The 20,463-nt window shown below is 41.8% G+C and overlaps 1 protein-coding gene across 4 annotated transcripts in view; it reads left to right on the top strand.

Moving 5' to 3' along the window:
* Positions 1–20,463, top strand: part of CDKAL1 (CDKAL1 threonylcarbamoyladenosine tRNA methylthiotransferase) — a 685,215-nt gene that overhangs the window by 113,892 nt on the left and 550,860 nt on the right. For all 4 annotated transcript variants that reach the window (XM_048839973.2, XM_048839974.2, XM_075125356.1 and 1 more), the window contains one exon: positions 17,269–17,353. In XM_048839973.2, the coding sequence (XP_048695930.1) occupies positions 17,269–17,353 (85 nt within the window). The remainder of the gene's footprint in view (positions 1–17,268; positions 17,354–20,463) is intronic.

The following is a 20,463-nucleotide window of genomic DNA, read 5'->3' as shown; positions in this document are numbered from 1 at the left end:
GGTGCCCATTGGCTATTTCTGAGCTCTGAGTATGAGGTATTGGCACTTTTCTGGTGGTATCATTACTCTCAGCAAGTCTTCATTTTGGGGGGGGACCCAAAACAACAACAAAACAAATGGAAGAAAACCTTCTGAAGATAAATTGATGGAATAATCAGAAATAATAGGTCTAAGATATGTGAAGTAGTTCGTTCATCTCACTGGGGTATTAACTTCAAAGTCTGACATATCAGTCATTGACATTGTTAATTTCACTGCTGCTGATTTTTAGCAGAAACACCCAGGTATTGTGGGTGAAGTTCGGGTAGAGTATCAACATTTTCCCCCATACCCTGCCTCCTAATGGTTGCTATGGTGATGCAGTATGGCACAGTGAAAATTACTATGCATGTACTACATCTTGCATCATGCTGACAAATCCAGGAGGAAAGGGAGGGAAAGCTAGATGGACAAGCTAATGATAGTGTGCCATACCCAGGGTACAGTTCAGACTAATGAGTAGTTATGTCACCTCTGCCCTCCAACCTGGGGTGCCCTTTACAATGCTTTGCTTCCATAGCTTCCAGCAGGGCCGTCCCTAGCTATTCTGGAGCCCTACGCAGCCCCCCCAAGGCCTCGGGGGTGGGTGTGGGTTCGGGAGGAACTGTCTCCCCAGCACTCACTGGTGGCGTGGCTGGGGCTATGTCGCTGCATTTCCCTCCACCGGTGAGTGCAGGCCCGGCCCTGCTGCAGTTCTCGGGCAGGAAGGGGCGGAGGCGGAGCAGGTCGGGGGCAGTGGGCTGGGGTGGGGCTTTTGGGAAGGGGTGGAGTGGGGGCGGGGGCCCTGGGGAAGAGGCAGGGAGGGGCTGGAGCAGCATGCAGTGGTGTACTTTGCATATGGGTAGGAACGGCCTTGGCTTCCAGCTTGGATTGCTCACAAACAGTCTCTAGCATGCAAGTTACTCACAGTTATATCAGCTGTGTACTACAGCCTGCAAGCCACACCTTGGCTCTTACCAGCCTGAATTATACTGCAGAGTGACCCCAACATGCTCCCAGTCTCACAATGTTTTGCCAGAAATGTATGTCCTGTAGTGCTCAGCCCTCTCCTGGACAATACAAATTTATATAGGTCCATTATTTCATCAGTGGAAATAGTATGCATACATTTTTTGTATCCCAAATGGAGTTTCTCAAATACTTCAGTTTAAACACTTAGATAAAACAAGTTTATTTAACCACAGAGAGAGATTTTAAGTGAATACAGGTAATGAAGCATAAAAATCAGAAATGGTTACAAGAAAAATAAAAATAAAACGCAACTAATGGCTAACTTAACAAACTATGCTGAATTCAAAGCATAGTTTTTCTCACCACATGCTCTCAACACTCTCACTGGCCAGACTTCGGTTTAATGGCTGCTTCCTTTGTCCCATCTTGTCTGTGCTGTGAATCAGTGGACAGGGAGAGAGGGAAAGAGGGGTGTCTTGGGGTGTCTATCCTTTCTTTTTATAGTGCTGTCCCTCCCTTTGAGAAGCATTTTCAGCTGGGAGTAAAAGCAACAGGCAGTCTATGTGGAAGGGAATTCCATGCTGTTTCTTTGCTAATATGTAGATTATTGGCTCATGCCCCTTTTACTGCGAAAGAATGGCCACTTAGCAGGTAATGGGTTTCAGAGTAGTAGCCGTGTTAGTTTGTATCAGCAAAAAGAACGAGAAGTACTTGCGGCACCTTAAAGCTCATGCTCAAATAAATTTGTTAGTCTCTAAGGTGCCACAAGTACTCCTCGTTCTTTTAGCAGGTAATGGTTCATTGGCCTTGTTTACAACTGGCTGAAGCATCAGCCTGCCCTTTGTCTCTGAGGAACTGGTTTGGCCACTCCCCAGACTTGGACCATGTGTTAGTATTCCATACAGTGGAATCTTATAACTGTACTACAATGCTACCATGCACATTTTACCAGGACAATAATGTCCAGCTAATTGAGTTTTCAAATGATACCTCACAAGGCATACTTTGTCCAAAGATTATTACAATAGTGGACATGGGTGTATTCTATCACAGAAGACATGTGAGGTGTGTGAGAAATCTTGAGGCACATTCCTTTTTCAGATAGGAGACTTGAAAGCTATGGTTAGAGCCCTGCAAATCTGCGGATATCCGCTTTCTATCCCTGGAACGTTTTTGCGGATAACCGCTTGGATGTGGATAAAAATTTTGTAGCCACGCAGGGCTCTGATGGTAAGAGCCGGGCGGGCAGCTGTAAGGAACCACGGCATGGCCTCTCCACCTGCCCTGGGCAGGGGTTTTGGGGGGCAGGGACATGCGCCAGGGGCTGCTTGGGCGGGTGGATGGTCCGCTACCGCTCCCCATGGCTGCCCGCCCCGCTCTTATCCTGGCCAGGCTGCAGCTCCAAGGACCTGCCCCCGGCCAGAGCTGGATTGGGGAGAGCCGTGCTGGCAGCTGTGGGGACCCTGCATCCCTTCACCTCCCTGGGCGGGAGACCTGGGGGGCAGGGACACAGGTCAGGGCTGCTCGGGCCTCCCGCCCACGTCAGGTAGAGGGTCTGCCACGGCTCCCCACAGCTGCCAGTGCGGCTCTCCCCGACCCAGCTCCAGTGGGGGGGAGGGGAGGTGCCTCAGAGCCTCAGTCCAGCCATGGTAAGTAGAGCCCTACAAATGCGCTAATGTCTTCGGATAGAATGAGGATACACATTTTTATATTCACGCAGGGCTCTAGCTATGGTTGGTGCAGTATTAGTTCATTATAAAATATCTAGGTTTATGGGCAAGTAAGGGATTCTTGCGCCATGGGTGTTTGGGATCAGGTCAGGTAATATGCTTTGATTTTTTTAGGGTGTAAGCTATAAGGAAAGGGAAAAAGTTATATAGCTAGGGGAGAGGGAGATGTGCTTTGACTTGAAATGGGGAGTAGATGATATTTGGATACCAAAAGTAAGCAAGAATAAAGGTGAATGTTCACCCTACTTTCTCTTAACTGTAGCAATTTCTTTCCAGGAGCTGCTGGTGACTCAAGTGATTCTTTCAATTGATTGCTTGTGCTGAAACATTGATTGTTATTTAGTGTCTTCAGAACCCGACTATGCCCTTATCTGGGTGGTAAGCCTTAAAATTTAAACATCAGAACTTCAGAAGTCTCCTGCAGATAACTTGGTGTGAAAAGTCTGTATATTTAATAGTGGTGAGTGTTAGGGTAAGTTCAGCTATCCACTGCAGTTTTGTATGTTAAAAGCTGTTTCCAGCAACTGCCTGTTAAACTTATTTAATTCTGTTCCTAAGTTGAGTTCTGTCACCGTTCATAGATGATCATACCTAAGTCCAATAAGTCTGATTTTTTTCTCTTATTTGTTTTGACCAGTATTTTACTTTGAAGGAATTGTTTTAAGAAACTTACAAACATAAATGCAGAAAATGGCAATGCTTTTCAGGTATTTCATTTGATGTTAGTTTTTTTTTATGAGGCTTATTGTCCCTAGGCACATTTCTGTGGCGTGGAAGGATAGTTGTGCCATCAATTTGGGGAAATAAGTGAGCTGCTTATACTAGAGGAGTGGGGGCAAAATTCAAACGGGCCTTCTACACATAACATAGGATACTGTGGTTAGAGAAGGCTGTTGGCATTTCAATCAAAATGAAACAGCCTGGAGTGAAACCCTTTCCCAATCCTATAGGCCTCAGTTGATAATTGAAGATTTCTCCAATTTGATACAGTACAGAAAAAAGATATGTAGCTAAGTGGGATGCATTGCCAGTTGAATCTATGTCTGGAAGCAGTTAGGAAAGTTACTGAAACTCTGGGTTGTAGAGAGAATCTATCACAAATCCTCAGATAATTATGATACTGTACAAAGGACAAAGGTAGGCCCTAACTAGAGTAATGTTGTAGGTAATATTAGGCAGCAAAAATATTGAAGAATTTGATAGGGTACAAAAAAGGGCAATCTCTTACTGGATTGGAAGAGGTACAGGATGTAGTTACGCTAGTAGCTACACTAGTAGCTAGTGTTCTTACAGCTAAGGAATTGTACACTATTTTCTGTGGGAACTAAATGGAACTTCTTGTGACGTTTAAAGTGCAGGAATTTTAGATTTCTATTTAATAGTAGCCCAGTTTGCATCTTTTGTGAGCAGCCATTTTGTATTTTTATTATATTGTGGGATCAAAAAGCCTTGATTTTCCTTTATAAAAAGGAGTGAGGCAATAATAATCCATGCCCTTGTGGCATGTACTTTACAAAATACAACTAATAATCCATCAGTAGCTGCTGTATGTGACATTACTTATCCCTACTTACACACTCAAGCATGTGTTTTTTAAAAGCTTTTTCTTTTCTTAAAAAAAAATCACAAAACACTTGCTTGGGCTCCTAATTCAGTAGTAGGAATTGAATGGTGAGTTGCACAGAAATTTTGCAAATTCACATTTTAATTGGGGTGCAAAGATTATGGGAGAAACTAATTTAGTGCATAATAAACAGGTGTTTTATAGTCTGTTTTGATAAGCCTCTATGAAGCAATTTTTTTTTTAATGTTTGCAGAGGGCAATAGGATGCTTTGTTGTTAGATTTAGATCAAGTGGTTTGTTATGAATGGAATAACAAAAAATCAATGAGAAACGAAGTTAAGTTGACCTTTTTTTTTTAACGTCATATTGCTGCTGATTAGAGACAAGTGGGACTGTATTGGAACATGTGCAATCTCAAATGTTGGTACTTTTGGCATAGGTTTATCTGTGCTTTTGGCATAGTCAAAATGTGTAGTACAACTTTTGAAGTGGAAGCTGACAGCAGTGTTTGAAGATTACAAGAAACTGCAGCCTGGGAGTTCATGATTACTTTTATTTTTAATTTTTAAAGCTGTAGTGGGAGCACAGTACAAAGTGAGAGTGCTGTTTCCCCTCAAGTATATTTTGGTTATTTTCTACATAAAAAGTTGGTGGTTGCTGTATACTGTGTGGAATTCAATCCATCTGAAGCCTAACTAATGTCACCCGTGAAGAAATTCCTGTGCTGAACAAAACGCTATTCAGAACTTCATTTATTTAAGAAAAGTCACTACACCCTCTCTAAAACTGTGTTTGATTTTTTAAAATCATACTCTGTTCTTTCCTCTCTGTCAACTGAAACTTTCAGTCTGGAGAAGAGAAGACAATGTTTGATGCTGCCACACAAGGATGAACCTTATGCCCTTCGGATACCTCTGTCCTCTTATGTAATGATGTGTGATGGAAAGAATTCTTTCTTGATGCCTGCAGAGATCAGTTTGTACCCAAAAGCATGAGCGATAATATAATTCATATTTACTTTAAATAATCCTGATTTAAGCAAGAGTCACTGTGACAGAGGACCTTAGAAAGTTAGTAGGCATAAAAAGTGTGAAAGCTTTGGGTACTGTTTGAGGGTCTGGCTAGCTTAGTTAATTGGCAATATGAGAAAAAACCTAGATCATCAGTTCTTCAAGTGATTGTCCATGTGGATTCTTCTCTCTTGGTGCTCATGTGTCCTGTACATGCAGGATTGGATTTTTGTGTCTAGCAGTGTCTGTTGGGGCAATGCCTGTACTCTAAGTGCCCTCATGCCTGCCCCTGCCCCTTCACCACCAAAAGCATAAATGGTGGAGGGGATACAACTGCCTGTCAGTTCCATCTTACCAGTTGTGGCAGCAAGAAGGAACCTCTACAGTGTCTGCATACTCTGTACACTATAATTCATTTTAGTCCTGTATATATTAGTTTGATAGTATAATTAGTGAATGTGTAGTTAATGTCGTTTTTCTTTTTGTGCCCTCTGGCAAAAAAAAAACAACGTAATTTTCAGTTAAACTAGACCCTACCTCCCTTGAACAGAGGTACTAGAGTGAAGGCAGAAGTTAAATCACTGGGATTTAAAACTTGTCGCTTGTGTGATGGTTTGGAGCCCATCAGTAATGGGTATCCTTTGTGCCTGCTGTGTCTTGGAGAAGAACATGTCCCAGTACAGTTGTTTTGCTTGTTTGTTTGGAGAAAGAGCAACCCAGAAAGTGAAGGGTTTCAGAGTAGCAGCCGTGTTAGTCTGTATTCGCAAAAAGAAAAGGAGTACTTGTGGCACCTTAGAGACTAACCACTTTATTTGAGCATAAGCTTTCGTGAGCTACAGCTCACTTCATCGGATGCATAAAAGTGGAAAATGCAGTGAGGATGTTTTTATGCACACAGACCATGAAAAAATGGGTGTTTATCACTTCAACAGGTTTTCTCTTCCCCCACCCCACTCTCCTGCTGGTAATAACTTATCTAAAGTGATCACTCTCTTACAATGTATATGATAATCAAGGTGGGCCATTTCCAGCACAAATCCAGGGTTTAACAAGAACGTCCGGGGGAGTGGGGGGTAGGAAGGAAAAAACAAGGGGAAATAGGTTACCTTGCATAATGACTTAGCCACTCCCAGTCTCTATTTAAGCCTAAATTAATAGTATCCAATTTGCAAATGAATTCCAATTCAGCAGTTTCTCGCTGGAGTCTGGATTTGAAGTTTTTTTGTTTTAAGATAGCGACCTTCATGTCTGTGATTGCGTGACCAGAGAGATTGAAGTGTTCTCCGACTGGTTTATGAATGTTATAATTCTTGACATCTGATTTGTGTCCATTTATTCTTTTACGTAGAGACTGTCCAGTTTGTCCAATGTACATGGCAGAGGGGCATTGCTGGCACATGGTGGCATATATCACATTGGTGGATGTGCAGGTGAACGAGCCTCTGATAGTGTGGCTGATGTTATTAGGCCCTGTGATGGTGTCCCCTGAATAGATATGTGGGCACAGTTGGCAACAGACTTTGTTGCAAGGATAGGTTCCTGGGTTAGTGGGTCTGTTGTGTGGTATGTAGTTGCTGGTGAGTATTTGCTTCAGGTTGGGTGGCTGTCTGTAGGCAAGGACTGGCCTGTCTCCCAAGATTTGTGAGAGTGATGGGTCGTCCTTCAGGATAGGTTGTAGATCCTTGATAATGCGTTGGAGAGGTTTTAGTTGGGGGCTGAAGGTGACGGCTAGTTCTGTTATTTTCTTTGTTAAGCCTGTCCTGTAGTAAGTGACTTCTGGGTACTCTTCTGGCTCTGTCAATCTGTTTCTTCACTTCAGCAGATGGGTATTGTACTTGTAAGAACGCTTGATAGAGATCTTGTAGGTGTTTGTCTCTGTCTAAGGGGTTGGAGCAAATGCAGTTGTATCGTAGAGCTTGACTGTAGACAATGGACCGTGTGGTGTGGTCTGGGTGAAAGCTGGAGGCATGTAGGTAGGAATAGCGGTCAGTAGGTTTCCGGTATAGGGTGGTGTTTATGTGACCATTGCTTATTAAGCACCGTAGTGTCCAGGAAGTGGATCTCTTGTGTGGACTGGTCCAGGCTGAGGTTGATGGTGGGATGGAAATTGTTGAAATCATGGTGGAATTCCTCAATGGCTTCTTTTCCATGGGTCCAGATGATGAAGATGTCATCAATATAGCGCAAGTAGAATAGGGGTATTAGGGGACGAGAACTGAGGAAGCGTTGTTCTAAGTCAGCCATAAAAATGTTGGCATACTGTGGGGCCATGCGCGTACCCATAGCAGTGCTGCTGATTTGAAGGTATACATTGTCTCCAAATGTAAAATAGTTATGGGTGAGGAAGTGAGACTAAAACTCTTTGTTAGAGAAGTTGATACAGTCCTCAAACTCCAAGAAGAGAGCTACACCAAAGATTTAGCATTGTGTCAGTCGTTCTCGAGCAGTGTCCCAGTGAGCTAAGATACTGCTTCGAGCTTCCAGATTACATCCTCTCATAAGCTCCATTTGTCAACCACTATGTTGATCTCTATGTCTGATGGTCAGAAAGGAGCACCATTCCAAGTGGGAGCCCAGGTGCAGGTGTCTATCCAAAGCACCTAGTAAGAGACTGAAGAGTCATCAGTCACGTGATTTGTCTCAGGCCCATACAGCAAAGTGCCACAAGGCTGAGCGAGTACATTCTGGTGTCCCAGTACTTGATTTCCAAGGTAGCATGTGGTACCTTCTAAATTAGAGGACTGCACACCTTCCATGCTGATCCCAACACAGAGTCCCTCAGTTAGTGTAGTGGTACCTTCCACATTGGTACCAACTACCTCTGTGGTGCCCATTGCCTTGGTACCAACTGTCTTAGTACCAAAACCTTATATGCTCCCAAGTGAGTTATATGTGGGCCTAGTTCAAAGTCACCTCTGAAAGACACAGAGGGGTGATTTGGAAAACCCCAAACTGTCAAATATCTGGTGCCTCAGCCTAGAGAGATGTCCTCTGTATTGACTAAACGTAAATACACACTGGGTATACTGGACACGACATTCCCCTCCGCCCCCTCCCCCTCTCTACCCCCCCCCCCCCCGATGATTTAGGAACACCTCCAGAATGTTGGTGGTATTTGTTGATAGAATTAAGGGAGAACCTACATCTCTACAGAGGTTATGAGAAGCAAATGGAGGAGATAAAAACACACAAGGGAGAAGAGGCAAAGTGGTGAGTAGAGCTGCTTGACTTCCATGTTCTGTTTCCTGTTCCGTTGGTCTCATGTACTGGGTCTCTGGCTCTTCTGTCAGCAGGCTGGAGATTTTAAAGTGGTTTTGTTCCAGTGTACCTCAAGAGACTGCTGGGCAGGCAGCAGGCTGAGAGCTCCCTCCTTTTCCTGGCCCAGCTACTCTATGGAGAGTGAAGATGCTAGGGGCGAGTTAAAGAAAAGAATGAGCTAGCGGTTCTCAAACTGTGGATCGGGACCTCAAAGTGGTTGCAACCCTGTTTTAATAGGGTCACCAGGCCTGGCGTTAGGCTGAAGCTCAAGCCCCACCTCTGGGGCACGGGGAGGGAGGGCCTCAGGCTTTGACTTCAGCCCTGGGTGGCAGGGCTCAGGTGAGAGGTCCCCTGCCCTGGGCTGAAGCCCTTGGGCCCCCTTCCTTGGGCAGCAGGGCTGGGGCTTGGACTTTTGCCTACCTACCCAGGGCAGTGGGGCTCTGGCGGGCTCAGGCTTCCATCCCCCGTCCTGAGATCGTGTAGTAATTTTTGTTGTCAGAAGGGGGTCACACTGCAATGAAGTTTGAGAACCTCTGAGCTAGTCTGAAGGCACCAGTAAGTGGATACACAGCAAGGGGTGTGTCTGTGTCTGCAGAAATGTGGGAGGAAAGTTTGCTGGGAATAGCAGAAATGTAATTAGAGAGATCAGATGCTGGAATGAGAGCTGTGGAGGAACCCATAAATGGGTGACAGCTGTAAAGGGTGGGATCAATGAGCTAGAAGTGGGACCAAGAGTGGGTGAGATCCATACATGGAGGACAGAGAGGGCTGGAGCATGACACACCGAAGCAGGGTAATTTGAAGAGCCTCAACAGGGCAAGAAAATTAGAAATGAGCAGGACAACTGGAGAAACTTGGGAGAGTGATGGGAACAGTAAGAGGAAGAGAAGGGGAGACTCGGGGTGCCCCAGGAAAGAAAGGCAACTACCCCGGAAATTGCCACAGAAGAGTCTCCTCCTGAAATGTGGAAACTTAAAAATATGCCTATTTTCCAGCAGGCCCTAGTTATGCAGATTTGTATAAAGAGTTATAGAAATGTCATGCAGATTTGACTTCAGGATTTTTTAGTGCACAGTGTAGGCAAATCTGGGGGTGAGGCCTCTGCAGAGAGGAGGTGGATTTTGAAGAGGTGAAGCAGAGTTGTTACTTCTCAGTGACAGGCCCATGCTGTTCCTTGCTTCTAGATTCTTTATAGTGATATTCATGTTTTATTTTGGTGGTCTTTTTTTAAAATACCCTTTTATATTGTGCCTGTTTGCCTCTGTAAGCCCAAGCAATTGATTTGATATCTGCAGCTTTATTTTCACATGACACTGTGTTACTGCAGGCTACTTAAGATAGTTGTGCTGATTCATAGTTTATAAAGGAACAATAATATAAACAAATGTTAGAATTTTTTTTAATTATATTTGTGCTGTTTGTTGGTATATTGATGATTCAGATTTTTACCATGTTACCCTTTTTGTATTGCATAATACTCTCAATTTATGTTTTCCAGAATGTCCCAATTAAGTTAGCTGTATTCAGAGGTTTCCATGACCTTTAGTATTCTTTGTACTCTGTTGTTTTGCAAAGTGTGTGATAGATGTGGTTTACTTCCAGTGTAGCTTTTCTTTCATGGAAAAGATGTCACAATGCTAAAATAAATAAATAAAATAAAAATCAGTGGTTTTGAGTTATGCTTTTGAGCTTAAAAATAAAGCTCATTTGACATTGTTGGTGGGTTATTTGTTACTATTAGAACATAAAAAAGGCTGGTTTTAGGTAGCTGATTACCTATATCTGGTCAGCAGTGAAATATTGATGGGCTGAATTTATTTAAAAAAAAAAAGAATTAAAATGTGGAAAGGTTTGACTTCCTCTTCGCCCCAGCTTAGAGAATGTAACTTTTAAAGCAGCACTGTGTTGGAGACATGACTAGTCAAGTTACTCTGCTCAACCCTCCAAAAAAATCCATGATAGATCAACATCAGACCTGAGTGTCTTGTAATGAATCTGCAAGAAAGCATGGAATGAAAAGCCAAAGAAAGTTCCAGTTCTTTGAGTGATTATCCATATGTATTTCACTCTTGATGCACATGTGCACCTTGTACTCAAGATTGGAATTTTGGGGTCAGCAACTGGGGCTGTGCCTTGAGGATCCTCACCCATCCTCCACAGTGCATTAAGGGCAGAGCAGGGCCAACCATCCATGGCTGTGAGATGGAACTGTGAGAAGTGTCTCTATCTCTTGCCCACTTGTGATCCTAAAACTCATTTTTTGGACATGGTTATCCCTTTAGTGTAGTTTTAGTTGTAGTTAGTTAATGTAGTATAGGTTTTTACATTAAGTTTCAGTTTGGGTAATTGTATCTGTTTGTTTTTTTCAGCCCTTGTGTCTAAACAAAAATCTCCAGGGTTTAAGTATCACCTCTTATATGAGATGGCTCTGTCCCTGAGTGATACTCATATAAGATGTCTGTTCTGCATTGCTGAGGAATGTTCAATTTGCTGTTTGTTTTCTAAACAAACTTAAAAAGTGAGAAGCTCATCTGAAACTTTTTCTGGAGGAAATCTGAGACCTGCTTCTGATATCTGTATAAATAAGACCCCCCCAGATCTGAGCAGTCCTCCTCCAGAAATGCCTCAGTAAACTCAGTGGTGAGTTCCTGGGCTCCTGCTTCCACAAAGTATTCCTCAGCTGTTCCTGCTCCCAAGTTCTCATTGGCGGCTGCCGGGTAGGACACAGCACTGCTCTTTGAAAGAGTATAAATGCAGATCACTGTCTGAGGGACTTACCAACAAAAAGAGATAAAGATGAACTCTTTCTACCTCAACCAAGGATAGCACGAGTCCTGAGTTAGGTCTCTGGTGACAGAAAGACCCTCACTTCACTCTACGGTACTGGCTAAGGGTCAGCCTCACGCTGCGTCCAGTGTGAAGACTATAGGATTACATCCAGGGCTCTTGGTACCAGCACCAGGGTTTTCTGTACTGATACCGACTTTTCTATACCAACATAGTCTTCAAAATCTACTTCAGTGCCAATGATTTCTAACTTGTTGATCTGGGTAATGACATTTTAATCAATGTGATCCATGCTACTGGAAAATCTATCAGTATCCTCCTTCCCAGAGTCGCTGCTGTTATCTTCTGTTGTGAAGATACTCTGTTGGCACTGACCACCGGTATCTTCATGGTACCGGGTATGTCTGCACTAAAGGCAAGGGATCTCCCTATATCCTGCCCTGAGACTGGAGCAAAGTCTGCTCCTCCTATGTAAGAGGAATATTTCTTCTAATCTTTTGCTTTAAATAATAATGGGGAGGGATCACCAATGTGTATCCTGAAACCCCATTCACACATCCACTTTGCCCCAGATAGGGATTCTAGGGTTTCAAATCTAGCACAATAAGCACTGGGAATATAAGGAAGGACCTCCTATCTAGTATCCCTCACTGGGGCCATATCTCACTTAACTATGGTTCACACTATTGGGGATACTGGGCATTCTGGGGTGCACAACATGCCAGAAAACTCTCCTCCTCTGTCCTGTCAAGTGTCAGATCACCCTCCACAGTAAGATTCCTAAGAATTCGCCAGTATCAGCCTTCCCAGTTATCTCACGCTGAACGTCTATAAATGCAGGCTTTTGCTGAAGAGCAGCACCAGCCTACTGAACTACACTTAGCTGCCATTTCTTCATCATCACCTGACGTAGTAGTGATCCCATCTACACCATCTCATTCCAGCTGTTATAAGGCCTTTCAGGACTTTCATCTGAGGATGGCAGATGAGGTAGTGAAATGCCAGTGGAGGTAGTGTAAGAAAAATCACACAATCTGAGACCGGTAGGCCACATGACCTCTTACACATTCATAACTCAACATGACAAACTTCCCCTTTGTTGTATGCAAAGTGGTTGAAGCCCATCTACTGCCCAAGCAAGCACCACATAGACATGACAGCCCAAATTCCTCTAGAATTCCTATTGCCATTACATTTGTGGAAGAATCCCAATCAGGTGTGCAAGGCTTCTCCATTTTCTCTGCCTCTACCCATGAAAACATTAGAACAGATGTGTCCAGCCTCAGATGGGGAACATATCTGGACCAACAACACAATCAGGGCTTGTCCACCTTCATAGCAGTGTCCTAGAATGCAGGTGATTCGTTTGGCTTGTGTTACTTTTTTTTTTTTTTTGCCCTGTGATTGAGGGCAGAACAATTTAGATAGTACAGACAACACTAGTGTGATGTTTTTTGTGAACAGGCAAGGAAGATCCTGGTCTTCCCTTTCTGCCAGGAAGCTGTCCAACTGTGGAATTGGTCCATCCATCACCAAATTATACTCAGTTCTACATGTCTGGGTCTGCAAAACACTGTAGCAGATAACTCATGTAACTATGCTTATCATTCCAAATGTATTTCACAAGTAGGATCACCCATACATAGACTTGCCATTGAGAAGAAAAGAAAGTGTCTCTCCCTTTGCTCCACAGAGTGTTGGAGCCCTGGTTCTTAGACACATTCTTTATCCCTTAATCTCCTGCGTGGCTGTATGCTTACACTGTGAACCCTCAGATACCATTGAGGGGGATCAGATAAGAGTCTGCAGAAATTATTTGTATAGCACTAGCTGGGCCTAGGCATTACTGGTACCCGAAGCTCCATGAAACTCTTGATTCAACCTCCAATAACATTACCTCTGAGTCCCAACATAGTTTCCTAGCACAAAAGGTAAAGTCTCCATCCAGACTGTTGCTATCTCAGAGCCTGGATTCTGGCTAGTTAACATAGAACTTGTTCAATAGATATGTGGAACATTCTGATACAAAGTAGAAAGGATTCTACCAGAACAGCTGGTGCAGCCAAGTGGAAAAGATTTTCTGTTTAGGCGAAACAATGTAACCTCTCTCCCATAGAGTCTGGAACCTTTCTCTCTTAGTTTCTCTCATATTTTGGAGTATCTTGTCATTAAAAGGCACAGTGCTTTCTATAAGTTCTATTAGAGTTCACCGAAGCAGCTCTGTCAGCACACCATCCACCTATATAGGGTCATATTATATTTTCACACCCTACAGTGGCTACATTCCTTGAAGGCCTAATGTATGCTTCCACTGTTACAGGAACACCCTCTGTCCTGGGATCCAGTGTCATCCTAGTTGTATTGATGGCCCTTCCCCTGTGAGCCTACAGGCTAGTTGCCAGCTAGGAAGATATTATTTATAAATATAATTTCTGAAAGTTTATTTTTTCAGGTAAATTTCAAGAGCTATTCAGTAACTTGACACAGGTGTGCACACAATGAATTTCTTCAATATGTATGCGCAATACGATGGAGGGATGAGGGGAAAATACAAGGGCAAAAGTATTTCTAAACTAGGTTGTTGTTTTGATGAGAAATGGCTTCCACTCTTTGTTTAGTATGTACATATAACGTAGCCACATTGCATAACATGAGCATTAACGAGAAATAAGTGAGGGTAAGAAAAGATAGATAAAATAGCATTGTAGGGAGAGGAGAGGCCAAAAACTTTACTTCCCTAAATTAGTTGGCCGCCTCTTCACAGAGCTACCCACTGATTATGTACTGGTAGAATATGAAACCTACATAAGAACTAAGCTGAATATTTTTTAAAATATACAAATCAAACCAACACATTTCCAAAATACAAACTGCAATATTTCACTGTATAGTTAGTTGTAAACCCCAACTAGGAAGTTATAACAGTCCCAGAGTCCAAATGTCTGTCTTAGGGACTTATGTGTGCCTCATGATTTTTAATGTATTTATCCTCACAACACCCCTGTGGGGCAGGGATTATTATCCCCCATTTTATAGATGGGGATCTGAGGCACAGAGAGACTAAATCACTTGCTCAGTCATACAGGAATTCTGTGATTGAGAAGGGATTTGAACCCTGATCTCCCAAGTCCCAGGCAAATGCTCTAACCACTGGACTATCCTTCCTCTGAATAAAGAATTCTCAGGGTTTTTTTTGCCATGAAATATGGTTATATAATAGTTCTCTTGTGACAGTGTGTGTCAGTTGTCTCCCAAGTGCATTTGTACCCCAAGTGCATGATATTTATTCTGTCAACCTCTTGTTATATAATACCCAATAGTTCTCATGTTCAGAGAAAAGTGTTATGCATTTGGAGATAAGTTATATTCATAGTTTGTACTATTAGACGTAAGCACATTTAAAGTACTTTGAAACAGAGTTGTGGCAATGTTTTATTGCATAAAAACGTTGAATTAATTTTTTAACACATTTGGGCAAAGCATTTTTAAATAACAAAACACTGTTTATTGGCCATTGTAGCTGATGACCTGAAAATGTACTTGAAGTTTGTGGCGACTTCTAAATAGAAAAATATAAATTGCTGTGGAATAGTATTCAAAAGCTATTTTGTGTTTTTCAGATGCTCTCTTCAGTTGATGAGAGCCAGGAGTTTTTGTTCATCTTTTCCTTGCTTTCAAAAGCCAGTCCTCCTTTTCCTCCTCCTTTTTTTGTTTGTTTGTTTTTTATTTTTGTTTGTTCAAGTTACTGGCCTTAATACAATTGCAAATGTACTGATATTTACATTTAAGGCAAGGATAGCATGCTCATGAGCACTGAACTGTTGCTCACAGAACAAGTCTAAATGTAAATATTATGTAAACCAGAAGCATTCTGAGTTTGAAGAAAGGTCCGTTAGGGTGTCCCAATATGTTTTTACTTCAGTAATAGACTGCATTTCAGCCTAGTGCTGTTTCCAGTCTGTTAATTGACAGGGTAAATGCTTGCTGCTGGGGCATTTGATTAAGCCTTCACAGATTTCAAACAAACAAAACCCCCAACCCTTGTTGCAGTCCCTTTAGAGATGAGCTTGAATGGGTTATCCTGTGGCCATTTGTTTGATTTCTTGGAATACATTGTATTTGAACCTGAAAAGGATTTTAACATCCCAGAACAACTTAACTATGGAGCCTCTATTAATAACACTGATTAAAACAAAAACCTCTCCTGAATGTTTTCACTCATTTTACACAAATAAAAAACAGTTCCTATTTTACATATTATTTGCATTTTGGCTACTTCCTGAGGTTGGATGAGTGACAGTTAACTGAAAAGTGGAATAATTCTCTGTAGAGGCAAAGGCAAGATTGCAGATGCCTACATATTTTTAGAGTTTGAGATTGTATTAAGTGTAGCTAGGGGAAGGAAACTTTTTATATACGGACAGGTAAATACAGATATACATATATAGACACATTTTAAAATCATTGCAGGCTTTAATTTTTTGCCTTTTTTTTTTTTTTTTTTTTTTGTGAGCTGTCACTTAAATTAGGTAATCTAAAAACTACACTTTGCCTTAAAACAATTTTGCTCCATTCATTACTTGTATTGCTTTAAATCCTTTTACAGTACTTCAGTTTGGCTCAAGATTTGCTGAAAGCTAGTACCAAAGTGTGACACAAGCTTTCTGTGCCTCACTGATACAACACTAAACAGTCCTGATTAGTGCCAGAGCATTGGGAATGTGAAATGGCTTTTCTGATGCTCCCTTGGGCTTGCTCAAGGAGTTTCTTTTAGAAAATGAAGTGTTACTCTCCTAGTGACCTCATATCATTTAGATTCTGTGGTATTTGCCAATCAGTTGAAAACCAGGCGGAGAGAAAACATTCACTGGGTAGAACCTGGAAACCAGTTTCCCAGAAATGCACAGTATTTTTTATTTCCTGCATTTGTTTTGGAAGGCTAAATTTTGTATTAGATGACAAGCTAATTCTCCTTAATTAAAGTTTGTTTAAAATCTTTATTTTAATTGCAGAGGAAAAATACTGTGTTCATGCCACAGGTTAGAGTGCCTCGGAGGATAACTTCATGATCCAACACAATTGATGTATTTAGCTATCACAAGGCTGTAAAGAAATGTACCAAGAAATTTAGCTCTGGGCTGAAAACTATAGGCATAACTAAGGGTGTGCTCTTAAACCTTTAGTCTAAAATTTGCTGGAAGTTAATGATAAAATAATTAAAATGTAGCCAATTCTAATAATCAGTGGAGTTTTTCCTAAATAACTCACTCTGAATTTTCTCTCTACTGTAAATATTTATGCTTGCTTAAGCCTAGGTTGTTTACTTTATAGCAATGTTACACAATAAAATTGAGATGACAACTCTTGCCTCCATGCCAGTGATGCGAGTCTCCATGAGCCACTTGTTTACATTTTCAAACAAGCACCTTCCTGATTTCTCTTGTGCTGCCCTCATGCATGGGAAGTGCTTCTAAAAAAACTTCTGTAAAACCACCTCATTGTCTGCCTTCAACTCCCTCCTTTTAAACTCTCTTCTGCTGTGAGTCCTACCAAAAAATTGACAGTGGTTAGACAGATGGTGTATTGAAACCACTGCCTATCGTAGCCAATGTTGTCTCATTATTTCCTTGCGCTCCCACTGTCTTTCTGTTTATACCTACGTTGTGTGTTTTGTCTTTAATTTGGATTTGTAAGCTCCTTGGGGCAGGGACTTCTTATTTTTTATATTGTATAGTACAGTAGTTCATGACTGCAAGAGTAAGCAATATTCATGAAATTTCCAAAACTATATTTATGGCTTGATTATTGAAACCTTATGAGAACAGTCCACTTCTTAACAAAAGGTTAAATCCAATCTCTTTAGTGTGATATAGTTCCAAGTTTGAGCTGCAATTCTTTAATGCACCCTTCTGTCTCTTCTGTCTTCCAGACAATGCCGCAGAAGCAGACTTGTGGCTTCTTAACAGTTGCACGGTAAAAAGCCCAGCTGAAGACCACTTCAGAAACTCAATTAAGTAAGTTGCAATCTTTTTTTCCAAAGAAGCCCAGTAATGTTTATCAGTGAAAAGTCTGTGGTTTTAAAGGATACCTATTTTCAATCAAAAAGTAAATCCTCCCTAGTGCAGAGCAGAGGAGAAATGTGAGTTTGAGTTTAATGATGATCTGCACTCATCCAGCTGGAATAGATTTGTGATTGGTAATGTGGTAATTTTCTAATAGCTGTTTTGGGGATTTGTAAATGTTCAATAGTGCACTCACTGGGGGGAGACAACCCTCCCGTTACTGCGTAATCCAGGAGTTTCCATATTATTTTTCTAAGAAAGATTTTACAGTGTTTTCTTAAATAATTAATTTTTTTAAAGTGATATGAATGACTAATCATCTTCCTCCACCCCATTTTTTAAAAAATGACCATCAACGCGTTCCTTTAATTAAATAAAATGTGTGCTGCAAAACATTTAGAACTATAAATTTTTGTAATACTTGCATGCAGAGGTATTGCATGGCGGGATATGCGGGGTCTCGTGCCCTCCCAAATTTGCTGCTTGGCTTGTACTGAGCATGCTCAGTAACACTGCCGAAGCCAGCTGCCCTCACTCTGCACCATTGCTATTAGCAGGTAAGGGTTGTCTTTGCTTAAATGTATTTATTATTAAAAAGGGTGAACTGAGGGCCTGTGTTTACATACAGAGCTACAGTGGCACTGGTGAAGCTGCATTGCTGTAGCGCTTTAGAGAAGATGCTCCTAAGCCGATGGGAGAACTTCTTCCATCGGTGTAGTTAATCCTCCTCCCCGACAGGCTGTAGCTATGTAAATGGGAGAAGCTCTCCTGTCGACACAGCAGTGTCTACGCTGGGGGTTAGGTTAGTATAAAAAATCCACACCCCTGAGTGATGTAGTTATACCTATATGGGTCTGTAGTGTAGACCTGGCCTGAGTGTACTATAGTTAACATTGAACTAGTCTTCTGAAAGTATATAGTGTTGTTGTAGATGTGTTGGTCCCAGGGTAAAGTCAAAAGACAAGCCTGAGAGCTTAAATGCCTTAACTTTGCTAGATACTTAAAGCCATGGGCTGGATTTATGGTTTATTACACCAATCTATAACCCACTTAAATCCCAACCCCCAGCCTTTTTTTCCTTCCACCCTATGACTGGAGAAGTGTTAACAGACCACTTCACCTTGAATGGTTCCTTGAAATATATATTAACTACTTATGCTAAACACTCTGTTCTGCCTTATATTTAGCTCTGTCACTGATGTTTCCCAGACCTGAAGAAGAGCTCTGTGTAAGCTCAAAACTTGTCTCTCTCACCAACAGAAGTTGGTCCAATAAAAGATATTCTCTTGCCCACCTTGTGTCTCTACTCTTCTGAAAGACATTTTATTTCAATATATAGCATGTCCTGTCAGTGATGCAGAAAAGTGGCTTGTGGTAGACGACTTGTTAGCTTTTGAGTTCAGCAGAAGTATAGCTTTGATAAGAATAAATGGAAAACCTGAACAGTCACAATTGTGGTGTGTCCAGTGTAAATAAAATGTGTTGTCCTCTATTATTCATAGATCTTACCTTTACTAAACACTCACGTGGATGCTCATGGAATGATTCGTTAGGTGTGACACGTAGCTGGCTGATGATTGTTGAAAATCTAATTGGCAAGATTTCAGAGTAACAGCCGTGTTAGTCTGTATTTGCAAAAAGAAAAGGAGTACTTGTGGCACCTTAGAGACTAACCAATTTATTTGAGCATAAGCTTTCGTGAACTACAGCTCACTTCATTTATCCATGATGAAGTGAGCTGTAGCTCATGAAAGCTTATGCTCAAATAAATGTGTTAGTCTCTAAGGTGCCACAAGTACTCCTTTTCTAATTGGCAAGAGACCCCTAATTCTTACTAAGCAGCTGGCACATTTTTGGGGAGAGACAGAGAGGGAGTTGTATTGAAACTCTCTGCTAGCAGTAGCAGCTTCCCAATGCTGTACCCTGGAAGAGAAAAAAATTTGCCCATAGTAGGTGGAACAATTAAAATAAAAAGATTCCTCCTGTACCCATCAGAGAAGTTAATTTCCTGACTGCCAATGCAGCGCACTGCAATAAGATTAGCTTTTTGTGTTGCCAAGAAGAACTCTGTTTCCAGAATACCGGTGGTTAGTGTGCTTTGGGTAATAACTATACCTGAATTTCCCACCATCCCTCCCCCCTGTGGTTCCGTCCAGCAGTTACCAGTCAGGTCTCAGACCTCTAGCCATCACCTGTCTCTGAGCAGGGGCCCTTGTCCCACTCCAGTCTGACCACGGTGTTTTAAGGCTGCACGGCCCCCTTACACTGTGATATCATCAGCATGCCAGTCTGTTTAAAGGCCAGCACCTGTGCTTTGCTTTTGCTCTGGGGGCTATGAAAAGTGTATTGCCAGCAATTACAAGTTGCCACATAGCTCTTTCTAAGTAAGCACATTTATTCGTAAGGTACAAGCATTACAGAGAATACATGTTAAATAAACAAACAATAAATAGATTTAAACATACACTAAACATACTAGGAGTCACCCATCAGTCTTATGGGGCCCTAGTAGTCCAAAGTCTTTTCAATACTTCAACAAGGGTTGGGGTCCCTTTGGACAGAAGATCTTGTCTGTTTGGTGAATCAGAAAGTGGGCACTGTCAGTTCAAGATAACCATTTTATACCAAAAGCCCTTCCTTGTCTGTTAAACTCTGAACTAGTATATGCAGACCACCCCAGGGTGTGGTACCTCTCTAGAGTTGTTTAGTCTGTGACTTGTTTTAATCACCCCTCACTGTTTTTAGGTCTTGTAGGAGCGGTGGTAACCCTCCTCTATGGAGTAGGACACAATCATACATAAACCATTATGGTCCCTAAAGATATTGCACGTAATTGCAATATCTGTAACATGGCAGTTAATGTGCATTGGATAATAATCTTGTGTTGGCCAACTAAAGCTAACTAAAGATAACTGATTCTGTGGATGAAGGGAAAGCAGTGGACATGTTGTTCCTTGACTTTAGCAAAGCTTTTGACACTGTCTCTCACGGTATTCTTGTCAGCAAGTTAAAGAAGTATGGGCTGGATGAATGGACTATAAGGTGGATAGAGAGTTGGCTAG

Source organism: Caretta caretta, chromosome 2 (genome assembly GCF_965140235.1).
Source record: "Caretta caretta isolate rCarCar2 chromosome 2, rCarCar1.hap1, whole genome shotgun sequence".
NCBI classification, from domain to species: Eukaryota; Metazoa; Chordata; order Testudines; family Cheloniidae; genus Caretta; species Caretta caretta.
Note: the sequence above shows the minus strand (reverse complement) of the source record. Positions and strands in the feature narration are given on the sequence as shown.